At 36.2% G+C, this 25,749-nt stretch overlaps 3 protein-coding genes and 1 long non-coding RNA gene across 9 annotated transcripts; 3 read left to right on the top strand and 1 right to left on the bottom strand.

Moving 5' to 3' along the window:
- Positions 1-70: 70 nt before the first annotated feature.
- On the bottom strand, positions 71-20,906 carry ssrp1b (structure specific recognition protein 1b). Its single transcript, XM_067402695.1, has 18 exons — positions 20,785-20,906; positions 20,273-20,372; positions 19,996-20,181; positions 19,785-19,890; positions 16,927-17,120; positions 15,981-16,081; positions 15,745-15,874; positions 15,476-15,579; positions 14,995-15,123; positions 14,055-14,276; positions 12,548-12,620; positions 11,737-11,869; positions 11,104-11,149; positions 10,696-10,819; positions 10,417-10,584; positions 10,233-10,330; positions 9,901-10,075; positions 71-1,602 (listed from the first exon to the last, which is right to left on the bottom strand). The coding sequence occupies exons 2-18, from the start codon at positions 20,324-20,326 to the stop codon at positions 1,540-1,542; spliced, it is 2,106 nt and encodes a 701-aa protein (XP_067258796.1). The 5' UTR covers positions 20,327-20,372; positions 20,785-20,906; the 3' UTR covers positions 71-1,539.
- On the top strand, positions 2,819-6,425 carry LOC137031618 (beta-1,3-galactosyltransferase 2-like). The gene has a single exon (XM_067402696.1). It carries the CDS (start codon positions 4,103-4,105, stop codon positions 5,147-5,149), a length of 1,047 nt encoding a protein of 348 aa, XP_067258797.1. The 5' UTR covers positions 2,819-4,102; the 3' UTR covers positions 5,150-6,425.
- LOC137031620 (uncharacterized) lies at positions 12,628-15,469 on the top strand. Its single transcript, XR_010896588.1, has 3 exons — positions 12,628-13,985; positions 14,073-14,321; positions 15,011-15,469. It is a non-coding gene; the product is annotated as an uncharacterized lncRNA (long non-coding RNA).
- Positions 20,054-24,124, top strand: pold4 (DNA polymerase delta 4, accessory subunit). Of its 6 annotated transcripts, none has more exons than XM_067402699.1 (6): positions 20,056-20,193; positions 20,315-20,386; positions 21,621-21,740; positions 21,880-21,969; positions 23,757-23,868; positions 23,977-24,124. In XM_067402699.1, exons 3-6 carry the CDS (start codon positions 21,623-21,625, stop codon positions 23,999-24,001), a joined length of 345 nt encoding a protein of 114 aa, XP_067258800.1. In that variant the 5' UTR covers positions 20,056-20,193; positions 20,315-20,386; positions 21,621-21,622; the 3' UTR covers positions 24,002-24,124. The 6 variants fall into 6 exon arrangements, with proteins under 6 accessions (XP_067258799.1, XP_067258802.1, XP_067258800.1 ...); XM_067402702.1 differs by having other exon boundaries at positions 21,621-21,722; XM_067402698.1 differs by lacking the exon at positions 20,315-20,386 and having other exon boundaries at positions 20,054-20,193.
- The last annotated feature ends 1,625 nt before the right edge of the window (positions 24,125-25,749 follow it).

Consider the following 25,749-nt stretch of genomic DNA (forward strand, 5'->3'; position numbering starts at 1 on the left):
CAACTTATTAAAAAAAAGTTATACGACTCTTTATTTTTAATAAAAAATTAGATGTGTAGCTTTTAATAGCTACTAATTAAACAGGCCCCAGACAGCACTTGATTATAGATACATTGTAAACAACATAAAATATGATACATGTGTCATATTTGTAGAAACTTTGTGAGACAAAATGTTGAAAAAAGGCAATGATTTAATGGGGGTCATAACTTGTGTCCCAAGTAAAATTGGCTTTGGAAATTTGCAACTAGTACAAAAAGATGGTGCCCTTGGTATTTGCCTAATGGGTTAACAGACTATTAATCAATGTGTTGTTTTCTTTTTCCTCCATAACATCACAAAATACATGTGAACATGATAATGTTGTGGTGATGTTGGTATTCACATAATAATTCTTAAGCTTTACAACTGAAAGTGAAAGGAGGACGATACACTTTCCAGAATGTTTTATATCCATTAGCAGGCTGTCAGTTGTTGGGCTTGTTGGCTTTTACTTCTTTTAAATTCTTTTAATGCCTCTACAAGTGCATTATCTTAAAAACCACACAATATTTCCGCTTACATTCCAGAGTATTGATGAGCATGCAGGTGAATGAGAAAAGGATATATGTCATAATATGATTACTTTTAATTATTCGAAAAAATTCTTAACAATAAAACATTTTTAAAATGCAGATTATTTAATGCATCAACAAATGTGTACAATTAGTAATGTGTGCGCTAAACAACATTTCATAATACTGTATAAAATAAACATCGAGCTCGGATTAAAACCAAAGTTTAAGGTGAATACAAATGTAAAAAAAATATTGTTTTGTGTTTCATAACTGTCATTCAATGCGAATACACAGCAAGCTCAATAGATGCGTCAAAGATGCAGTTTCGATTCTGTTTAGAAAGCAGCACTGTAAAATATCTCTGTACAAACAGATAAACATAGTGATCTGAACAAGTACAGGACAACATTAAATGAATACACACTGATTTAGAGGAATAGTTTAGCCTCATGTTGTTCCAAACCTGTATGAATTACTGTTTCTGATTCATGAAAAACATTTAAACCTATTTGAGAACTGGATCAGCCCATAAAAAGATCCATCTCAAAAGAATGTTTTGTTCACAAATCAGACATTCCTTCTTCTCTTCTGAATTGAGCCAAATGTCAAGTCAGTGAACAATAATTTCGCTGTTCCTCACACAAAACTACTGTGTAAAACTTGGAATATAATGTTCTAGTTGTATGTGCTAATTTTATTACACATTTATGGTGCCTTTGCATCTTTGAAAGCTTCAGTCCTCATTCAGAAAGAAAAAGTCATACAGGATTGAAATGTCATACTGTAAGGGTCAGTAAATAATGACAGAATTTTCATTTTTTGGTGAGCTAATCCATTACAAGTCAACACTACCAAAGGTATAAACACAAGTGTTTATGAGTGTACTATCAGGATTTCATCAGGTCATGTACACTGAAATGATGAAAGTATAAGAAAGGGTTTTCTTTCACTCCTCCCTGTTTATGTCTCTCATTAGTGTCTTTCAGTCTGAGCCCGACTCAGAGCTTGGCGGTGTGCTGACCACTTCCTCTTCATCATCAGACCCCTGTATAAAAAGTAGCAGGAATAGAGAATGACAGGGAGACAATGAATACAGTTAATACATTTGTCCCAAATACCCGCTGAGTATACCTACTAAAAAAGGAAAATAAAATCTATAAAATTATCAATTCAAAAAAGGACGCGTAAACCAAGCACAGCATAAATCAGAATACGGATGGGCCCAAATTTATAATTTATAATAGCAGAGTGAATCAAAGCTATGATCAAAAACAAAAGACAAAAAAAAAAAAAAATCAATGTCACAGATAAGAAGTCACAACAAATTGGACACAGACACACAAATATATGTTTCATATTAAGACTATAAAACTAGATTTAATGATTAAATTGTTATGGTTATGTTTAGTTTCTTGAGTTTTAGGTAGTTTTAGGTAGTATTTTATATTTCGAATGCATGTAAATTAAAGGGATAGTTCACCCAAAAATGAAAATTTGATGTTTATCTGCTTACCCCCAGGGCATCCAAGATGTAGAGGACTTTTTTTCTTCAGTCGAACGCAAATTATGATTTTTAACCGCAACCGCTGCCGTCTGTCAGTCAAATAATAGCAGTGATTGGGAACTTGAACAATAAGAGTCGAAAAAACTTCCATAGACAAATCCAAATTAAACCCTGCGGCTCGTGACGACACACTGATGTCCTAAGACACGAAATGATCGGTTTGTGCGAGAAACCGAACAGTATTTATATAATTTTTTACCTCTAATACACCACTATGTCCAACTTCGTTCAGCTTCCGGCTAGTAAGGTCTGATCGCGCTCTGACAACGGAAGTGATGTCTCGCGCTCATTGAAGTATATGGGCGAGACATCACTTCCGTCATCACAACGCGTTTTTTGACCTCACTAGCAGGAAGCTGAACGAAGTTGGACATAGTGGTGTATTAGAGGTAAAAATTATATAAATAATGTTCGGTTTCTCGCACAAACCGATCGTTTTGTGTCTTAGGACATTAATGTGTCGTCACGAGCCGCAGGGTTTAATTTGGATTTGTCTAAGCAAGTTTTATATACTGTTATAGTTGAAGTTCCCAATCACTGCTATTATTTGACTGACAGACGACAGCGGTTGCAGTTAAAAATCATAATTTGCGTTCGACTGAAGAAAAAAAGTCATCTACATCTTGGATGCCCTGGGGGTAAGCAGATAAACATCAAATTTTCATTTTTGTGTGAACTATCCCTTTAAATACTGCCCATCCCTGTTAGTGTATGCCTGTACTATTTTAGTAACATTCAAATGTTCTTCTATTTATTTAGCGTTCAGTCTCTCTATGTTTTTCACTTATAATTGCCACATTTGTGGCTGTAATGAAGTGCACGGTGAAAGGAATATCCACAAAAACAGTCTTTAATCAAAATCCGACTAGGAAATACTCAGGAGAATCAAAAGGAGTAAAGAAATGCAACCACCATATAAACAAACATAAACAAAAACATAAAGGAACAGAGTGAAAGTCAGAGCTTAAATACAATCATCTAAACAACATGAAGCCATTCACTGACTTAACTGGCATATGATTTGCCAATAAGTTAGTATAATTAAAGATATTGGATTAACTGAAGTCATGCTAAGGCCTGGTTTCACAGACATTGTGATTAGGATTAGGCTTTAATTCAATTAAGGCATTTAAGTAGCTTATAAACGTGCCTAAAACAAAACATTACTGGTGTCCATTTTGAGACAAAACAATGGCACTGACATATTTTAAGATGTGTCAGTGCAAGTTGCCTTTAGTTAAAACAGTTCAGACATGCTTTTTAGTCTGGGACTAGGCTTAAGCCTTGTCTGTGAAAACAGGGGTAAGAGATTTTTTGAAAGAAGACTAATTTATACTGTCATTTGTGAACAAAACATTATCATCTCAGGGAACTCTATTTAAATGGTCTGCTTAGTGTTTCAAAAGACACACCTATATTTCTATGTTTACATGTATATATCGTCAATAATGTTCATGACAAAAGATTTGCTTTTTTCCTTCTGTCATCAGAATGGTCAATGTTGGTTGCTTAATGTCTGTAATGTGGCAAAGGGGTGGAACTGGTTATGCAAAATAAAGAAAAAGGTTTGACTCGCAACACTTCAAACACACACACACACACACACACACACACTCCCCCTGAACGGTTGTCATGGGATGCCAGTTCTTGACAATGCCTCTGAAATTCCAGTAACAGCAGAAATATGGTGCAATGCCGCAAACAAAGACGGTAAAGTACCAGTGCAACATTATTAGCTTGATATGTTTAATTGGTCTTTTCTGTTTTAATCTGTGTATTGAATTATGAAGGCATAAAATAACTTTAGTTATAATCTGTACTGTAGAAAATGTACTGTATAGTTAACAACGATTCAATGTGCGAAAATACGAAATCTTTTCAGAAATCTTTTATTGGAACTGTTGTAACTCTAATTGTTGCATGTTATCAGGAATAACAAATTGCTGTGTGTATTAATGACAACAAACCTGTATTTATCTGAATGCGACATTACAAAGACATGCCAAAAGACATGTCAAACATGTTTTCTCTTTTTAGTCAATGGAAATCAAATGGTGGCTACAGATCTCTTCGTTCACGTATCATATTCATCATTTTGCCAATCCTGTTCCTGTGTTACTACATTCTCGGCAATGAAATCTCAGAAACCTGGATGTCAGCTGTTGGACTATTTCTTCCAGACCCTTTTACCAATAAGTCATATTATGTGGCTTACCCACACAAGTATAGTTTTATTATGAATGAGCCAGAGAAGTGCCAGAAAGAAAACGCTTTTGTGGTATTGATGATACCAGTAGCTCCAAGCAATACGGCTGCTCGGGAAGCCGTCCGTTCAACGTGGGGTACAGAGAGGATAGTGGGGGACAAGATAGTGATTGCATTATTTCTGTTAGGTCTGCCCATTTCACAAGACAATAGAAAGCTTCAAGAAGATTTGTTGCAGGAAAGCGAGAAATATCATGACCTTTTACAAAGTGATTTCTGGGACAGTTACTACAATCTCACCATTAAGACAATTGTAATGCTAGAATGGTTGTCTGCCTATTGTCAGAGTGCATCCTACGCAATGAAGGTAGACTCGGATGTGTTTCTCAATGTGAAAAACTTAGCGAATATGCTTCTGTCGGCACCAAAGCAGAACTATATGACTGGACGTGTGTCCAGGACTGCACTGGTAACGAGAAACCCCCGTTCTAAATGGTATCTTCCAAAAAAAGTTTATTCCTCATTTCTATATCCACCCTATGTGTTGGGCTTTGGATATGTGTTCTCTATAGACATGGCTAGAAAACTTGTTGAAGCAGCCCAACTTGTCAAACCGGTTTACATAGAGGATGTGTTTTTAGGTCTATGCATGAAGCATTTAGGAATTGCTCTGACGGACCCACCCGAAAAAGGCCTATTCAATGTCTTCCCTGTCAGATATAACCTCTGTCGTTATTCAAAACTCATTGTCACAACGACACAAAGCTTGAAAGACCAAGTTGAGTTTTGGAGGGATTTACAGACACCTGGTCCATATTGCTAACATCACAAAGCTGATTTTTTTATTTTACAGTATTTTTTTGTTACTGTGCTGTTAACTATGTATTTGTGTAGAATAACTGTTAATGGATGTTATATAATTAGTTTTTATTAAAGACATTTTTCAATATTTTCATCAGTCAACTTATTTCAGAATCAAGGGCCAGGTCAGGTCAGGTCATGCAAAATAAATAAATAATAATAATAAAAAAGTGAAAATTAAGGTTTTAATGTTTTTTTTATACGTTTAATGTGCTTTAAGACAAACCATGTGCATATTCATCAGTCAACACCATTGCTGAGTATTTTCTCCTTAAAAGTGCAGTGAATCAAAGACGCGGTTTGAAATCGCTGGTGTTTCTGACGTCACAACAAACTACCTTGTAGCCAATCACGTCAATGTGTGATCATCAAAGAGTGGATCTCTGAGCTGGTGCGAGTGAGAGGAGGCGGGGCTAATTAGCATATTCATAGAACCACGTATACTAAATGAGGCAAGGGTGTAGAGTTACATTCAAGCTATTTTAAAGCATGAAGATTGGTGATGAGTTTTAAGGGATAAAATTATTGACTACAGGGGGACTTTAAAGGTAATAACGGCTCTTCTTGAAGCAGATAAACATACAGTTTTGCCATCAGTAGAGACGCTGCTGCCGAACACTGTTGAGAGATGCACAGACTCAAGTAATTCACATGCTTAATATCTATCTCTTTCTCTCTAATAACTGCATTAGCATGCTATCAGTAGCCTTTCACACAGTAATCCCAGTAAATTACTATAAAATTACCAGAATGACTTTACTGTTAAATACATAAATGTGCTGTTCACACAACGGCATTCTGGCTTTTTACAGTTAAGAGACCGTTCATACATCAGCTCCAAAATACCAGTAAATATTGTGCCGTCAGTCATCAAAAATCACTGTACCACCCGTGGTACAAATACTATGCTAAGGGGTTAAATGCTGCGCCGTTGTCTTAATTCGCCCGCATGAGGAGAAGCGGTTTAGTTTCTCCATCAGTTCAATTTAACAACATTTTTTGACATCTGAGTGAGTCATAAGGGGATGATCAAACAAAGCGTTTTTGCTTTTAAAAATATTATATGACCGCAGAGCCGCAGCACTGATGAATGGAAAAGAAGGCAGGGTCTCGAGCGCAACATGCTGAAAAAGCTGCGAGATGTGGCGCAACGGTCAAAGATGTCCATCTAGTGCATATTTAAAAGCAGCGGAGCTTACTGTAAACAGTCATCATTTCATCTCCATATGAACATTATGATTGGCCCAAAGCACAATCACAGCGGTAATTTACAGCAGTTATTTAATTTATTGATAAAACTTCCCAGAAAGCAGGTTATGCGACACCTTTACGGATAAGCAGAGTTGGGGTACTCAGACTCGAACTTGGAACTGTCACGGACTCGGATGCATTTTTACTCGGACTCCAGCGTTTGGGACTCTAAAAATGTTCCTGAGTCCAACCGAGTCCAAGGATTCAGTGTACTCGGGACAATAAAAAAAGTCATAAAAGTCAGTAATTTGCATGTGTTTATAAGTCATGCCTGTTTATACAATCAATTCGATAGTTGCAAGCTGTCTAAGATGGATGACCACGAGGAGAGGACAGTGTTCAAACAGGTATAATATTATATATATAACTCTACCAATTTTCATGTTTAGTTTAGATTTCTCAACATTGAGAATAATATTTGTAAGTTTCTCAACATTGTCAGAGTACTAACATTATTTCCATTTAGATTACGAGGCAAACCACCGACAGGAGCCACTAGCAAGGGTGGAGCCCAGAAGCCACCCCCTCACTCCACCCCTGGTGTGCTTGAAGATTTCAGCTTGTGCTTATGGTCAGTTCTGCGCATGCGAGACCTGTCAGGACGCGCATTCAGTGAAGAGCAGTGAATGTTTCTCTTGTTTTCTTTTGTTGTTTTATTAACATCAAATCAAAGTAGAATGAGCTCATAGCATGAAAGCTTGTAGTGGCTTGTTAAAAACAGTCTGTAATGTTATGTCTCCTCTTTTATACAACAAAAACAAAGACTGACTATGGTCAAGATTTTATTTTTTAACTAAATTTTAGACTTGTCTTTTTTCATCAAGATGTTAATATAGTCACAGTTATTGTTTAATGCAGTTGGTGTTGTCTCGTCTTGGTCATTGAAAAAAAAAAAAAAACATCAGGCCTCCACCACTGTGCTTGACAGCTGGTATGAGGAGTTTGTGCTGATATGTTGTGTTTGGTTTTCGCCAAATGTGGCATTGTGCATTATAGCCAAACATCTACACTTTGGTATCGTCTACTCTGTCTGTTCAAAGGACTTTGTTCTCTAAGATCACTGCTGATGTCTTTCCTTCTTGGCATTGTGTTAACACACACCTGAATGCTCCAGAACAGCAAACTGCCAGAACTTCTGCTTTTATAGAGATGCTCACACTTGCTGATGATCAGTTAATCAAGGGCATTTGATTAGCAGTGCCTGACTGCTACTTACCCTCTTAATTCCTAAGGAAACAGTAAGGGTGTACTTAGATTGCCACACATGGCTTCTCTATTTGGCCTTAGTGTAATACATACTGTGTTACATATTAAAAAAGTTTTTGAATTTAGTATTTTTTTCACATCTTTACATTGTTTAGAGCATAAGAAATTTTTTTTATTTTATTCATATTTTATGCTAGGCTCTCTGTAGTGGACACCAGGAGAAAGTTGTTTAAAAAATAAAATGACATTAAATTACATGTATGGGGAAAAACAATGGATTTTTTTAATTTACCAATCAATTTTTATTTTTCAGGATTCAACATTTTGTTTAAAGATTATTCTCAACTATGTTATTAAAGATAGAACAGAATGAATCGGTATACCATTTTACTTTATGCAATATGAGGGTAAAATGGCCATACATGGATTTTCCCATTCAATACAATACATCTATTCGCTGTATCTAATTTGCATATTAATGTGTTCTTGGAGCAACATGTAACGAAAAAAGAAGTGTAATAATGGGAGTAAAAAATTGGCAACATTTTCATAATAATATCTAATAATTAACAGGAATACTGATATATAATTTATTTCGCTCTTCACTTGTGTCTCTCAAAATGCCTGATAAACATGATTTAAGTCCCGGTGTCCTCTACAGAGGTCATGCATGAAATCAATGTCCTGTTTCGTAACAGAAAGTCACATTTTGATTTGAAACCCCTTAACATTTTCCTGAGATGTCGATTTATAACAAACAATTTGAAAATTAATCCGATTTAAATGATAATTACAAAATATTATCATATTTCCATAAGAGTGTTACATTTAATCATGTCAGTCAAAAAAAAATATATTGAGCTATATAACAACAATAAGTTTTCTGTCTATAAATATATCAAAACAGTTGTTTCCTTGTCTATTAAAACATGTAATATATTAAAAAAAAATGAAATAATTAATGTCAGTCATATTAAAAGACCAAGGAAAAGTTGTTGTCATGGTGAAACTTCCAAACATTTGGTATCACGGCAAAGCCTTGAATGAGCTCTTTATAGGACATCCAGACTTAAAACGGTGGCATGTTTGATGTCAGAGAAATTCACTAAAATATTATGTCCACTACAGAGGACAAAATTCTATTCCTGGGTCCCAGGAGGATGTAGTTTTAATGTTTTAATGTAATTTCTGAAAACCCAACTATAAAGTTACCAAACTTCTAAACCAGGGGTCGGCAACCTCTTTCTCATGAAGTGCCATTTTTAAGTTTGAGTTAAAACTGTCTCCCCACCCCCCCATATGTATAAATATTAAAAATGCAATGTTGCATAAACATATTTTAAATATAGACATAGAACACAGAAATAGTGCAGAACCTTTTTTCTGAAAAATTTTTTCATAAAATTTGTTTTACATTTGTTAAAATCCTTTAGTTTGTATGTTTTCAGGTATAATTAGACTTCAAAGAACAGATTTCCAATGGGCCTATTTACATCTGGTCATTCATGTATTTTAAATGATCAGATATCTATCCGTTTTGTTCCATTTACATTTAGCAACATAAATGTGTCTCTGCAAAACGAATATAATTCTACTCTTCAATTCCTGTGCTATATGCAAATTTAATGTAGTTCACATCAAAGAAAGCAAGATTCATTTTATTTATCAACAGCAAATTTCAAGATCAGAGACCTCAATCGGAGAGGTGTCTGCAGTAGCGCTGTCATATTTGGCTACCGGAAGCACACTCTCACATGTTTAGTTTTTACCATTTTAGGAGGAGTAAAATTTACATCTGTGGCTTCAACAACCACATGCAATCTGTCCAGTTTTATCTGGAATATGAAAAAAATACCCTCTCTTTTGGTCTTTTCACAATTGGATAGCTATCCAGTCAGAGAAAACACATGACCAGGTACGCATGAACTGAATTTCCACATGCATCACATTCATTTTGATGTGTGTGTAATGTTTAATAGGACTCAATATACTTGATAAATATAACAAGCTATGTTACTATGAGAAATGATTACCTCAAAATGTAAATCTGTATGCAGGTAAAAGTTACTTTACCTGAAAGAAATACATACACCTCTCTCGCTTTTGCTCACGTGTCAGCAATTACCCCTCCTGGCATGCGTGCCATAGGTTGTCTAAACTATGTACTATGTAAAATACTTTTGCTGTAACTATGTTGCTGAATGAAACTGTTTCCACTGCATAAGCAATTTTGTTAAGTGTGTGTCAGTGGGTTACCTTGCGCTTCCGTCCCTTGCCTTTTTCTGACTCTGATGAGCTCTCTTCACTGGATATGAACTCTCGACTTTTAAAGCTGTCGTTGCCTGTTGCTCGCTCCTTCTCTTTCTCCCTCCCACCACCTGACTTCCTTTTCTTCTTTTCTTCATTCTTCCCTCCTTTCTTTTTCATCTCCCTTCAGGAAAGAAATGTGGGAAAAAAGAGTGAGAAATGGCCAATTATTAATGCTGACCTCATAGTTTGGAACAACATGATGCTGAGTAAATTACAGATTTTTCATTTTTGACTAACTAGTAAGCCGCAGCACTAGGCTATTTGAATATTTGGAGTACTTTTTTGAGCTGCCTGAAGATCCTCCACCACTCTCCTTGTACTCTCTCATCGCTCGTTCATACTCTTTCTTTGCTTCCTCTGCTTTTCCTTCCCACTCCTGGTGGAAAGAACAAGACACAAGTATCAGTTCAAGTTTAAAGTGTACCAAGACCATTAGAAGGAGAAAAGAATCTGAGGCATCACCTCTTTCTTGTCTTTGCCAATTTGTTTCCACATTTCTCCAGCTTTTTTTGAGATCTCTGTGACAGAGATGCCTGGGTGCTCTGATTTAATGCGGTCTCTGCTAGCGTTCAGCCAGAGCATGTAGGCACTCATTGGTCTCTTGGGGGCACTGCTATCCTTTGCCTTTTTCTACACACAAGATTACACAAAGTAGCACTGAATTTGTAAGTACTTGTACTAAGTAAACAGTTTATAGAAACCCTAACGGTCACTGGCGGTTCACTCTTCTCTGTTTCTCACCTCTTTCTTGCGTGGTTTTCTTTCTTTTACAAATTTTGCTTTCTTGGCTGGTTTCTTCTTGCGGTCTTCATCACTGTCCCCACCCTCAGCGCTGCTTTCACTGGCAGAGGCCTTACTGTCGTACCTGACACATACAAATATGATTTTATTAGGTATCAGATTTTTTTTCATTTTCTGAAGAATGTGTAAGTGTGCCTGACGTCACAACACTAGGGTGTTATAACTGGTTTTCAGTATCAAATGTCATTGATAGGGTGTTCTGGGTGGTTTTATAGGTGCTTTTTGCAACTTTGTTAATACTTATGGTTAGGAGTATGTTCAAGTATGAACAATAGTAATAGTGATGTTTTTCTTAGCAAGAACCACTATTTTATGCTGTCGCAAACAAATCAACGCAAAGCCTCTTACTCCTCCGCAATTTCATCATCTTCTTCTCCAGGATTAAAAGATTCATCTGAAAAAAAAAAAAAAAAAAAAAAAAGTCAATTCAAATGTTAATTTGTCTCACACAAAATGTATTCTGTTCAGCCAAGCCAGTTGTAATTTATGACACACAAATTTAGTTGCACCTAAGGGTGGGTGATATAAACAAATTCTTATCACATTATGAGTAATTTTATTTCATGATAACAATATATATATTGCAATATAGTTATTTTTCCTGGAAATAAAGTTAAGTTACCAACATTTTAGATAATATTAACATTTCACAATTCTCTACACCAATTACGATATCACAGCAAAAACCAATTCAAGCCTAACTAGCATAAATAAAAAAGTCCTCAAGCTTATAGAAGACATGTAAATAGTTATTAATAAAATGAGAACAAATAATCTAATTAAAGCAATAGGACAAATAAATGCAGTAGTACAAATGTACAAAAAATGCCACATGAGTGTTACCGTGATAGAGACGATAGTCCAAAATCTCTACAGGTTGACAAATCATTTTCTATTATTGTGTGCATGTGTCTACCGGTATATCATCCACCCCTAGTTGCTCCGGTCATCTAAACACAAGATCAGAGAGCCGCCACTCACCACTCTCGCCCTCTGAGTCGTCACTGTCATTGGCCTCCTCACGGATCTTGCCCTCTTCTTTCATGCGCTCCAGGTACGCATCATGCTGGTCGTCGTCTGAGTCGCTGTACATGTTGTCATTACCTTTCATACCCTGATTGAGTACAAACCAAAATGATATCGATACAATACCAACATCATGTCAGTGCAAAGTTAGTACTTGTAACAAAGCGGACACAGGAAAGCCCTCTCCAAGCAAAGATTTTAAACCCATTCATGTTCCCTTCCTCACCGGCCTTTCTCTCTCTCACACACACACATACGTTTCATAAAAGCAATCAGTGTTAACTCATTCAAAAGCACACCCTTGAGCAACGCTGTGTTCATCGCACACAGAATTGTCTAGAACACAATGTTTTTATCAATTCTATACAGATTTCAGACGAAATACTGTTGCAGTCTTATAATGAAAGTCTGAGTGATCTGAACACAGCGTTCACCTGGTCAAATCATAACCAGTGAGCCTTGCCACCTTTTGGTGGATGAGACATCTGCTTTAAGCCTTCAAAGATCAGAGAGAACGCTTTTGACACTCGGGTTGTGATTGAGACACGCAAACAAATACCATGCAAGCAAGTTATAGGAGCACCGACACCAGACCAAATCGCAGGGCAATACCAACCTTTTTCTAAATGAACACAATACAGACATACAGCACAAACACAAAGAGTAGAATAAGTGTCCGTCCACTGTGTGAGGGGTCTATGGACATGTCTATGAAGATGAAAATTATGTGCTGCTTGATAGGACAGAAGAAGGACTGTAGGTGTACCTCTTTAAAGCCTCTGTTCTTGATGCTTAACTTCTTAGCATTGACAAAGTCAAAGAGTTTACCATATTCCTCCCTGAAGAAGAAGGTAGAGACAAATTGAACATATAAAATAAACAGAGGATAAAGACTCTATTAGTGAGTTAAGGCCCGTTCACACCAAGAACAAGAACTATATTAGTGTCCACAACAATTGTTTATTCGAGGATTTGTCATCTGCCGCTTTTGAATTTGCAGTAAGCAATTTCTGAGAAACTGTTGAAATTTCAAATCAACACCCAAACAAACTATTTTGTGATTATTTGCTAAATGTCTGTTCTGTGTGTGTGTGCATAGTCCTGGCTGTATAAATAGGAGACAGAAGTGAATCAGACCAATCAGACGGAGCACCACAACACAACTCAACACAACCGATCAGCAGTAGGAGGATTATACGCTCATTATGGGGGATGAGAGAGAGTGAGCAAGTGGGACATTTGTAGAACGACTGTAGAAAGAGAGATGGCTGAGATATTACAAGGAAAAAGGCAGAGGAATATAATTGGAAGAAGAAAGGTTATGTTCAGGCAGGAGCTAGGACCCATGTTAATATTGAAAAAGCTTTCCAGTGCTGGTGTTAAGTTAGAGAGATTGGGAAGGCCTGAAAATAGACACAGAGGTCACTTTGTTTCTCCTGGATATGTGAGTAACGTTGGTTTTGTGTGTTATGTTTCACAGAACCAAGATATGCTGCTGTTGTTGTAACATTAGCTATAGTAACGGGACAATCTGATGCACCAGCTGTTAGTCACTGCATGGCATGGATAGCGTGTTAGTTATTTTGGGTGTGGAGCAATGAGGGGAGGGGTGTCTTTGTTTGGATGTTGATTTCAAATATCAACAGTGTTTCCCAGAAATTGCTTACTGCACATTTAAATGCTCAAGCTCTGTAAAGTTGGGCGATTCTGATTGGCTGCCAATGTTATATCATTAATCAGCTGGAAATAGTTGCTCCGTGTCATTATCCTTATAGCTATGGTGTGGACTTCCCTATTTATATAAAATTAGAGCGAAACTTTATAGTTACAGTTAGTTATTGGTGTGAATGGGTCAGGTTTTGAATGACATGAGGATGAGTAAAAACTGTTTTGTTTCTGCCACATTAATGTGATGTGATCAACCGATGCCTTAATGTGTTGACTCAGTCATAATGTGCATCAAACTGAAAATACTGTAATGTGCATTAAGTAGCTTTGTTTTTTTCCCTTCAACATCTAATGTAGAAGGGGTCAGGTCACTAAAAGAGAGGGTTTTTTTTTACTCCAGTAAAGGACAAAAGCAGAAAAAATAACCACAAAGAGAAAGCATAGACTTTATATGGCAGATGGGGGTTAAGTGCTCAAGGACATAATGGCAGGAAGTGCCTTAAAGAGGATACTGGACACTGGTCTTTTCATTACTGGTAAGGTCTAGTTCCCACAAAGTTATGCTCCTGACAATTGAACAAGAAAAACATTTGGCTTATGGGTACCTCTCAATGCTGCTGAAGGTGTACTGATTGCCCTGCTTGGTCTCAATCTCGAAATCGAAGGAGCGGGTGGTGGTGGTTCCACGGGCGAAGTTCACGCAGGCGATCTCTTCAAAGCGCAGATGCACCGGAGGCTTGTGTACATAGATAAAACCTCTTTCCAAAGGATACAACAGCCCTGAAGTGGCCTTATATGAACATGTTATACATTGAGCTCCTGAGTGACTACAGGGAAGAAAGGGAGAGATAATGACACTGGAAGTGATCAGGGTATGGAAGTGATCAAAAATACAGACCTCACAAAATTTGTAAAGACATTATGTTGTACTATATAATGGCTGATTAGACACTAATGTTCAAAACGTTGGGGTCAGTAAGATTTTTTTTTTTTTTTACGAAATTCATACTTTTATGCAGCAAGGATGCATTAAATTGACCAAGGGTGACAGCAAAGACATTTTTAATGTTACAAAAGATTTATATTTTTAAAATAGTTTTTTTAAAGCTATTTTTTTCATCAGCATGAATGATTTCTTAAGGATTACAGTATGTGACACTGAGCATAATGGCTGCTAAAAATCAGCTTTGCATCACAGTAATAAATTAAGTTTTAAAATGCATTAAAATAGAAATCAGATATATATTTTTTTTAATTTTAATAATATTTCACAATATTGCTGTTTTTACTGTATTTTGATTAAATTACTGTTAAAAAATAATAAATAAATCAGGAAGATTTGGTTCAATGGCAATGAGGAAGGGCCTTTTGGTGTATATTTCATTACATTTATGCATTTTCTATACTATTTAATGTTTAAAAACATAATATTAAGAAAAAATGTAAAAGAAGCTATATATTGTTTTGTTAGATAAAATAAAATTGTTAACATTTCCTGTATAATTTTTTGGTATATTATTTATGTTTTTTGTATACGTGTTTTACCCTTGGAAATTTCCAGGCACTGTGATCTTCCTGTTGACCAGGGCCTTCATGACTCTGCTGACCATCTCATAAAGAGAGCCAGACATGTTTTTATTAAGTTTTCCTTCAAAACGTCTCTCCACCTCATCCCTGCAGAACACAAGAGAGAAAAATGATACTGCTGGATGGCAACACAGGGTAAGTGGATCAGCAAACGACAGCAGAATTTTCATTTTTAAGTGAACAATTCCTGTAACTCCAGGTTGCTCCAAGGTTACAGTCCCTGTAATAAGTGTACTGTAAGTTGCCAAGGATAAAGCATCTGCTAAATGAAATAGTGCCATCGACCTTGATGAAGTGAAACACCTGTTCAGGAACAGTCATTTTTTTCTGACATAACACTTAAAATACAGCTAAGCATAACTGCAAAAAGTTAAACAGTTTATTTCTCACACCCATCACAACCTTCACCGATGTTACTGTCTCTCTCGCTGTCACTCACTCGTTCATGTTGAGAGTGAGGCTGATGTCCTCTTCCTTGGAGAACAGAAGAATGAGAAAATGATAGCGGGTCTGACCCTGTTTAATGGGCGGGTCCAGACTGATCTGAAACAGAAAGGAGGTTGCAGCTATTAACAAATAATGCAGAGGTTCTATATCAGACAATCAGACACACAACATAGAACAGATTAATGGAAAAGATAAAGCCCTCCAAAACTAGCCCTTTAGATGGATCAGAGATTGTTTACCATACTATGATGCCCCACTCACCACAAAGAACATCTGCCGCTGGTCTTTATGAGGCAACAGGAAAAGGCGGAGCACTGTGGTGTATGGGATCTTGTAGTCAAATGTTTTACCATGCAGATGGAGGAATGTTGGATAAATACGGATATCGTACCTACAGAGAGCAAAAAATCATCATATGCTGCTACTTCACACTTTTTATTTTAAAGGGAAAACTAATAAATTGTCAGGTAAATATCCGGGTGTGAATGTGTATGTACCTGCCCCTAGGTGTGAGGCACTGCAACTCTCTGAAGATACACACAGCATCTCCTGTAGCCTGGATGACATCTGCCTTAGACAGAACGTTCTGAGCAAATGCCTAATACAACAGAGAGGAGTGCTGTAACCTCATTTTATATTTCAGTTTTAGTGGGGTTTATGTGGGAAATGTAGTACTTTAGGCCAGGGGTTATGAAACTGGGGTTTGGGGACCCCCAGGGGGCTGCAAGGGAGTGATAGAGAGTCTGTGGAAAAGTTTATAGAAAAACCCATGTAAAAATGCAAAAAAACAAAACAAATAAACAATAAAATAATTAAAATAAATAATATTTAAATAAATACTTTCTACATTATAAATGATACATCTAACAATAGTATGAATTTGAATTTTCTCTATACTGTAATCATTATGATCACAACCAACCATCATTGTTTCTGCCCAAATTAATACATAACATTAGCTGCATGATTTATAACATAACATTAGCTAACTGCATGATTTGTATTATCTTAGAATTGTACATTTTTGACATTACTCTAAATTGTAATGTAGAAACATGCATGTTTCTGTGAAGCTGCTTTGAAACGATATGTATTGTGAAAAGTGCTATGCAAATAACAAATGTGAATTGAATTGAATAGTACTATTGTGAGTAGGAAAAAAAAATGTTTTTCTAATAAAAGAAACTATATATTTTCCAAATAATATTTTACATATTTATAATATTAATTTTTCACAGTATTTATACACAAAAATGTATAGCTGCCTTTTAAATTTTAGGATGGGGGTCCCTTGTATAAGGAAGATCATATCTGGGGGTCCATAGCATCTAAAAGATTGAAAACCTCTTCATTAGGGGCATGTTATGATTGTTGCTTGGTAAACTACGCCATCTGCTGGTCAATGTTAGGTAGGTGTGGACACACACACACAAACACACTTACCTCCACAGGGTCTGAACCCTCGTCTCCTGTGGTGGGTGGGACGTAGAAGCGCACCTCCATGAGGGATACCTCTGTGTCATCATTCTGATGAAACTCCACAGTGACCTCATTCTTTCCCGTAGCACACTGGGATACACTGGAGAGTGGAATCTCAAAAGCAGGACTGTCATTCACCTCAAATGAAAGCAACGGCCCTGAAAAACCACAAAGGGGCAAAAAGTTTAATACTTAGATACGGCAGTGAAAAGACATTTTCAAGCTAAGTGTATTAAACTGTAAAGCTGGAATATGCAATTGGTTTAGTTATTAACAGTTTTCCATTATTTATATTATTTATTATGCATTTATTTATTAATTATAGTAGTCAACTGATATAGATTTTTTGATATATGATATCATAGAATTTTATTTAAAGATTGTAAAAAACACATGTAAAACAACTGCTGTAATGAAATGTATTTTTTTTTTACGTAATATTTACTAAATTAGAAATAAAACATTTGTAAATTAATCAATATGAAAAATAACCTGTAAAATAAAAATATTTATACTTAGCTAGTGCATGATTCTGTAATCCTATTATATTATTTTTCACAAATAAAGAAATTGTATATAAAAAAAAGAAGTAAACGCTGTAACCAACAGTTCACTCAGTATGTCTGTCTGCAATATTAAAGTACAGTGACATTGAATATGACAGTAGCTAAATGAATATTGCATAGCATATTTTGAAATCAATGATTTTAAAGTTGGTATATGAGAAAGCTTTATATATTGCCTTCCAATAATATTGGCACCCTTGGTAAATATGAGCAAAGGCGGCTGTGAAAATAAATCTGCATTGTTTGTCCTTTTGATCTTTCATTGAAAAAAATTCACAAAATTCTAACCTTTCATTGAAGGAAAACAGTTGAAAGTGTGGGGAAACTCACATTATGAAGTAAATGTTTTTCTCCAATACATGTTGGCCACAATTATTGGCACCCCTAGAAATTCTTATAAATATCAGAGTAAGAATTTCAGAGTAAAATATCTCTGAAGTATATTCCATATATTCCATATTTAGATTGTTTTTAGTGCACCAGGGTGACTAGGAGCATGAAATTGTCCAGCCATGACTTCCTGTTCCACAGGAGAATAAACATGAGGAAACACAAAGGCCAAATTCCCCTAATCATTCATCACAATGAGTAAAACCAAAGAATATAGTTCTGATGTGCAACAAAAGATTGTTGAGCTTCACAAAATAGAAAGTGACTGTAAGAAAATAGCTAAAGAATTGAAAATCCCCATTTCCACCATCAGGGCAAATCCCCATTTTCCACCTAAAGATGTTACAAATCTGCAAGTATCACAGCTGGAGAAGTGCAGAGATTAGTTGAGTCTTAGGGTCAAAAAGACTTAAAAAAAGATCAAACAGCAGCTTCTTAACCAAAAGTTGCTTTGGAGGGTTTCAAGAAAAAATTCTCTGCTCTCATCCAAAAACAAACTCCAGCATATTCAGTTATCAGACACGACTGGAACTTCAAATGGGAGCGGCTTCTATGGTCAGATGAAACTAAAAAAAAGAACCCAGGTGGGTTTGGTGGAAACAGGGATAAAAAGTACCCCATGCCCACTGTTAAATATGCTGCTGGATCTTTAATGCTGTGGGCTTTTTTTTTTTTTTTTTTTTTGCTGGAGGTCTAGTTCAGATTCATGCCATCATGGATTCCCTCAAATACAGATAAAAAAATAAAAACCTGACGCTTCTGCTAGAAATCTTATGATGGGCTGTGGTTGGATCTTTCATCAGGACCATGATCCAAAACAAACATCAAAACCAACACAAAAATGGGTCACTGAGCACAAAAGGAAGCATGGTTTTCCCAGTCCCCTGACCTGAACCCTACAGAAAATGAGTGGAGTGAACTGAAGAGAAGAAACACCAACATGGAGCTGGAATCTGAAGGATCTGGAGAGATTCTGTATGAAGGAATGGTCTCTGATCTCTTGTCAGGTGTTCTCCAAACTCATCAGGCATTATAGGAGAAATCTCAGAGCTCTTATCTTGGGAAAAGGACATGGCAATAATTGGGTGCCAATAATTGTGGCCAACGTGAACTAAAGAAAAACATTTATTTCATAATATGATTTTCCCCCCACTTTCAAGTGTTTTTCTTTGAATGTAAGGTTCGAATTTTGTTATTTTTTTTAATCAAATATCAAAAGGATAAACAATGCAGATTTATTCTCACATTTATTGCTCATATTTACCAAGGGTGCCAATATTAGTGGAGGGCACTGCAGTATTTGCCTTTCTATTATAACTAAATGCTAATAATGCTTTAATAACACTATAATATTTTTATGTACCATTTACTTTCTTTGTTTAACAGTTCTACTAATCTAGACAGAACTGTTAAACAAAGAAAGTAAACTAATGAAACTCCCGCTTCCAACATTATTGGTCATAAAGGAAAACGTATCGGCCGATAATTAAAAAATATCTGCCTATATATCATATACTACTAATTATTTCTATTATTTATTATACAGCATAAAAAGTCCTTCCTCTAATACTGTACCATTTATCTGACAGACCATAGAAACTTCACCCTTAAAATTAAAGGTTCTCTACTGGCATCCATAAAGAATATTTATCATCCATGGAACTTTATCATGGCACAAAAGGTTCTTTAAATTATTAAAATGTTTTTGTTTTCTGTTCTCTGAAAAGTTCTTTTGGGAACCACACAACGTTCTTCTATGGTGTTGTTGCAAAATCCCCTATTTGGAACCTTAATTTTTAAGAGTGTTGAATTAAGGTCACTATTCAAGATATCTCAGAAATAGTGTTGCATCAGAACTGCACTGACCATTAAATTTAGCAGTGCCCCAGTTCCAGCCCTTCACACTCATATCTTTCTCCATCAGCTCCACTTTGTAGTTGGCTTTGAAGTACTCTGAGATCTTCTCAAGGTCCTGTACATAAAGAGATGGATGCACATTTAAGGCATGGAATGAAAGGATGGAGGGTGGAGCAAACAGATCTATTTTGATTGAGTGAATTTGGTATCTCTGACTCACAGTGTCTTTGAAGCCATCATATTTGTAGATGTGGCCAGTGCTGGAGCACAGTTTGATGCCGTGACCCAGACAGACTCTCCTCCACTGGGCCTGAGTGAGCTCAGAGACCGAAATGCTGTCCACCTTCCCGGTCTTACTGTTTTTAAACACCACTGTCTGCTTACTGAAGCGCAGACGGCCATCATTCTAGAGAGAAAGGTCAGTCAGTCGTTTTGCTCAGTGTTTTTTCAGAATAACATCTCAGATTTCACACCAGACTGTTGCAGCCTCTACTCACCCAGGTGCCCTTGACCTCCTGATAAATTTCATTGAATTCCAGAGTGTCACTCATGTCAGCCACTCCAGCTTAGACAGAGTGGGCCTGTGACGTTCAAAAGCTGCGACAGCAAGGGTAAAATCATAAATACACATCATACAGTACTCATATAGCTTCTTTATTTTTTCACTGCATGAAGCATTATGAATTTGACAACATTTCGAGTGTTATCAAAGAAGGAAAGCTCCTAAATGTCACTGAGCGGCACACTTTTTATTGCAGGTTGATTTGGATGTAAACACTTAGATTAGTGCTGTAAAATAAAACTGCGAATCTAAATATTTTGCAGATGCACTGTAAATTGTCTTCTAACTATAAACAAATAACTAGAGCTAGCAAAGCTACCATATTCGGCATTCATGTGACGGACGACTTATTTTAAATTTACAGTAAATTTCTAGCTGTACTGGTTTATTTCCAACAATTTTATTGCACAGAAAACGAAACATGTGAGATATTTGAATCAGTATTACTGTTATTCGGCGAGAGGATCAAGGCCGAGTCCTGTGTGTGGTGTAGATGAGCGGAGCGCAGAGCTTCACGTAACGCGTTCGTCATGACGCAATCACGCTCTGTGCGTGGCCCCGCCCTTCCTATTGAATGCCAGTCTGTTTTGTAAACGATCGAACCACAAAGCGAAAGTTAAAAGGATTTGATAAAGACTGCTGTCAACAAAACTGGCAAATATTTTATCATCTGATAACATTCTAGCAGCATTCAGGTATGTTGTGATTTTTGAATATAAGGGAATGCAAAGGCAATGTTTCAGATGCGTTATACTCTAAATGGAAGCATTGTTGTTCAATCAATCGATCGATTAATAGATATCGCCTTTAATGCAGTTTATTTTGAATTGAAAATGGGAATGCTGCACAAAAAATTATGTTTATACTGTGTTATAATAGTTTCTTTGTCTAACGTTTGACAGCATCTGACCAATATTTTTTTAATAAAATGTTTAAATCCCGAATGTTGTTTACATTTTACACATAGGCTACTTATTTACTTGTTGAAATTAATTTCATATCATGCCAATTATCTTGCTCAATGAGCACTGCGTCCCAAATATGAAGAATCATTGACTCACCACCTCATGTTGGAAACCTGAATGACTTCCTTACATTGTTAAAATCAAAAGATGACCTAACATGAACGTACAATGAACAGGTGGTGTTTTTTTCATTAACTAAACTTAACAAAGATTAATACATACTGTAACTATGTATTTCTTATTGTTAATGTTAGTTAATATGCAACGTAAATAATGGGACCTTACTGTAAAATGTTACCAGCTATCATTTCATTTTAGATATGACACCTAAGCGTGGCCTCATCACCGACACCTTTAAGGTTGTAAAGAAGGCAAAGAGAGGGGGCAAGAGAAACAAGTCTCCTTCCCCGCCAAAAGCAGGTGCGACAGTTTGTTTCGGTGTGTATATGTGCATATTTAAATGAAAGCAGAAATCTGCAATATGCCACTGTATTTCTAAATTGTGCATATTATTTAAAAGACCATGTAAATGCACCAGTTGTGTAACAGCATTTATTAACATGTTATTACTGATCAGATCCTGAACCCCCACAACTGAGTGAAAGAGAAAAAGATCTACAAGAACTGAAGAAGTTTGATCTGGACTGTAGGTTCGGACCTTGCACAGGTACATCATCAATTTAATTAATCTTTGTGCCGGTTCACATAATGCTGTTTATGTCTGAATTTGTCATGTGGCTTCTGAAGCACAATAATATAAAACCCTGAAAACTGTTGGCTTTATCACTTTAAGGTCTTGAATTCTTTTTTCGCAAGCTTTGTCTGTATCTGTATTTGAAAGAGTGTTGAATGTGTGTGTAATTGGGTAATAACAAGGTAGGTACTAGCCCTGAACCTACCCCTAATCCTAATCTTAAAGGGTTAGTTCACCCAAAAATTAAATTTCTGTAATTAATTATTCACACTCATGTTGTTCCACACCTGTAAGACCTTTGTTCATCTTTGGAGCACAAATTAAGATATTTTTGATAAAATATAAGAGATTTTTTATATCCCCCATTGAAAGCAGCGTAATTACCGTTATTCAAGGTCCAGAAAGGTATTAAAGACATTGTTAAAATAGTCAACGTGACTACAGTGGTTCAACTTTAATGTTATGAAGCGCCTTTTGTGCGTAAAAACAAAAATAACGACTTTATTTAACAATTTCTTTCTCTACCCTGTCAGTCTCCGCAGTTGACGTTGTAAACATAGGGCAGCGCTTCTGGGTTCTGCATCAGAACACCGGCTCACTATTGGACGACGCTGTTCACGTGAGCACCATGACGCATGTGTGTGATGCTGACACAGTAGCCGAAGACAGAAGCGCTGCAATATGTCTTCAACATCAACTGCGTAGGAGATTGACAGCAGAGAGAAGAAATTGTTGAATAAAGTTATTTTTGTTTGGTTTTTGCGCACAAAAAGTTTTCTCATCACTTCATAACATTAAAGGGATAGTTCACCCAAAAATGAAAATTTGATGTTTATCTGCTTACCCCCAGGGCATCCAAGATGTAGGTGACTTTGTTTCTTCAGTAGAACACAAATGATGATTTTTAACTCCAACCGCTGCCATCTGTCAGTCAAATAATGTGAGTCAATGGTAACACAATTTATAAGAGTCAATAAACACGCACAGACAAATCCAAATTAAACCCTGCGGCTCGTGACGGCACATTGATGTCCTAAGACACGAAACGATCGGTTTGTCCGAGAAGCCGAACAGTATTTATATCAGTTTTTACCTCTAATACACCACTATGTCCAACTGCATTCAGCACTCGCTTAGTGAGGTCTGATTGCGCTCTGACGATGGAAGTAATGTCTAGCACTCATTGAAGTATATGCGCTAGACATCACTGCCATTGTCAGAGCACGATCAGACCAAACGAATCGAGTGATGAATGCAGTTGGACATAGTGGTGTATTAAAAAATGATATAAATACTGTTAGTTTTCTCGCACAAACCGATCGTTTCGTGTCTTACTTAGGACATCAATGTGCCGTCACGAGCCGCATGGTTTAATTTGGATTTGTCTGTGCGTGTTTATTGACTCTTATAAATTGTGTTACCATTGACTCACATTATTTGAAATTTTCATTTTTTGGGTGAACTATCCCTTTAAGGTTGAACCACTGTAGTCACATTTACTATTTTAACGATGTCTTTAATACCTTTATGGACCTTGAATGACGGTAATTATGTTGCTTTCTATGGGGGGTGTAAAAAACCTCTTGGATTTCATCAAAAATATCTTAATTTGTCTTCCGAAGATGAACGAAGGTCTTACCTTATATCACTCAAGTACTTTCTTGGTTAAATACATTGTAAGTACATTAAAAGTGCACATACTGTACTGTAAAATAAAGTGCAACTAAAAAACCCTCTGTGTATGTGTTTGTGTGTGTTAGGGATCAGTCGACTGCAGAGATGGGAGAGGGCAGCGCTCCATGGGTTGAATCCCCCGCAGGAGATTAAAGACATTGTTCTGAAAGAGAACACTGACCCAGAGTACACACAGAGGTATTACTGACATATTCTCTCTCTTCCTTTTACACATGCAGATAGTCACAAACCACACAAACCACAGCCTTTATCGCTATAACGCTCACTTGTTCCCTTCTATTTCAGTCTCTGGCGTGACTATCCCCTCTGAAAAACTGATAGACAAAAGACAGAGGAGTGGGTGAAAAGAAGAAAATACTTTTACTGTGTTTGATATGTTCTACTATGTTTGCTTTGCTGTTTATCACACTACATTTTATTAAACATTTTTCTACGCAAATGCTTTTATTGTTGAGTCTCATGCATTTATAAAACAATTATATTTTACAGCGCACCTGCTACATATGCATAAACTTATCAATCCCTCATACCCTTCCTTATATCCTCAATTTTTTTATATTTAATTAATTAATAGTATATTCTTTATATATTTTTGCATTACATTTAAAAGTTTTTTATAAGCTTAAACCAAAAAAGTGAAAGTTAAAATGCCTGTTGATGAAGACTGCTGTCAACATTAACAAATTATTTATCATCTGACAACATTTTAGCAGCTTTCAGGTATGCAGTGGAGATCAAAGATATGTACGGGGATGCATATACTTTACAATTTTGCAGTTTATACTCTTTTGCAGTTTATACTCGAGTTGGAAGCGTTACTTATCGATTGTTTAATTGCCCACCTTTACTGTTGACTTTAAAGGGTTAGTTCACCCCAAAATGAAAATAATGTCATTAATTACTCGCCCTCATGTCGTTCTACACCCGTAAGACCTTCATTAATCTTCTGAACACAGATTAAGATATCTTTGATGAAATCCGATGGCTCAGTGAGGCCTCTATTGAGAGCAAAGCCATTAAAAATCTCAAGGTCCATAAAGGTACTAAAAACATATTTGAAACAGTTCATGTGTGTTCAGTGGTTCAAGCTTAATATCATAAAGCGACAAGAATACTTTTTGTGCACAAAAAAAAAACAAAAAAAACTTTTCAACAATATATAGGCAGATTTCAAAACACTGCTTCAGAGCTTTACGAATCGAATCAGTGGATCGGAGCGCCAAAGTCACGTGATTTCAGCAGTTTAGCCATTTGATAGAAGATCCGAATCACTGATTCAAAACAAAAGATTCATAAAGCTCAGAAGCTTCATGAAGCAGTGTTTTAAAATTGGACTTTCACTAGATATTGTTGAAAAGTCGTTATTTTGTTTTTTTGGCGTACAAAAAGTATTCTTGTCACTTTATAATATTAAGATAGAACCACTGTACTCACATGAACTGTTATATGAAATTTGTTTTTAGTACCTTGATGGACCTTGAGAGTTTGAATGGCTTTGCTCTCAATAGAGGCCTCACTGAGCCATTGGATTTCATCAAAAATATCTTAATTTGTGTTCTGAGATGAACGAATGCCTTACGGGTGTAGAACGACATGAGGGTGAGTAATAAATGACATTATTTTAATTTTTGGGTGAACTAACCCTTTAATGCAATTTATTTTCAATTGAAAATGGGCATGCTACACAAATGCATTGTTTACGTTTTATTATAATACATATTCACTTGTTTGTGCAATGCTTGGAGAGCATCTTTTTTGGCTAAAGATCTCCCTTTGCTATGAGCTGCAATATTTCCTAATTTGATTTCCCTTAAATGGTACACATTAGTGAGCACTCAATAGACAACTGCAATTTAAAGGATTAGTCCACTTTTAAATAAACTTTTCCTGATAATTTACTCACCCCCATGTCATCCAAGATGTTCATGTCTTTCTTTCTTCAGTCGAAAAGAAATTAAGGTTTTTGATGAAAACATTCTAGGATTATTCTCCTTATAGTGAACTTCAATGGTCTCCAAATGGTTGAAGTTCAAAATTACAGTTTCAGTGCAGCTTCAA

Source organism: Chanodichthys erythropterus, chromosome 12 (assembly GCF_024489055.1).
Source record: "Chanodichthys erythropterus isolate Z2021 chromosome 12, ASM2448905v1, whole genome shotgun sequence".
Lineage (NCBI taxonomy): Eukaryota > Metazoa > Chordata > Actinopteri > Cypriniformes > Xenocyprididae > Chanodichthys > Chanodichthys erythropterus.

Bases quoted from the DNA above. Each gene is read 5' to 3' on its own strand.
- LOC137031618 (XM_067402696.1), top strand. From the start codon at position 4,103: ATGCGACATTACAAAGACATGCCAAAAGACATGTCAAACATGTTTTCT.
- ssrp1b (XM_067402695.1), bottom strand. From the start codon at position 20,326: ATGAGTGACACTCTGGAATTCAATGAAATTTATCAGGAGGTCAAGGGC. The intron at 19,891-19,995 runs GTGAGTCAGAGA...CTTTATGTACAG, and splicing joins ATGATGGCTTCAAAGACACT to GACCTTGAGAAGATCTCAGA. The intron at 17,121-19,784 runs GTCAGTGCAGTT...GTGGTTTTTCAG, and splicing joins GGGCACTGCTAAATTTAATG to GGCCGTTGCTTTCATTTGAG.
- pold4 (XM_067402698.1), top strand. From the start codon at position 21,623: ATGACACCTAAGCGTGGCCTCATCACCGACACCTTTAAGGTTGTAAAG. The intron at 21,741-21,879 runs GTGTGTATATGT...ATTACTGATCAG, and splicing joins AGGTGCGACAGTTTGTTTCG to ATCCTGAACCCCCACAACTG. The intron at 21,970-23,756 runs GTACATCATCAA...TGTGTGTGTTAG, and splicing joins TAGGTTCGGACCTTGCACAG to GGATCAGTCGACTGCAGAGA.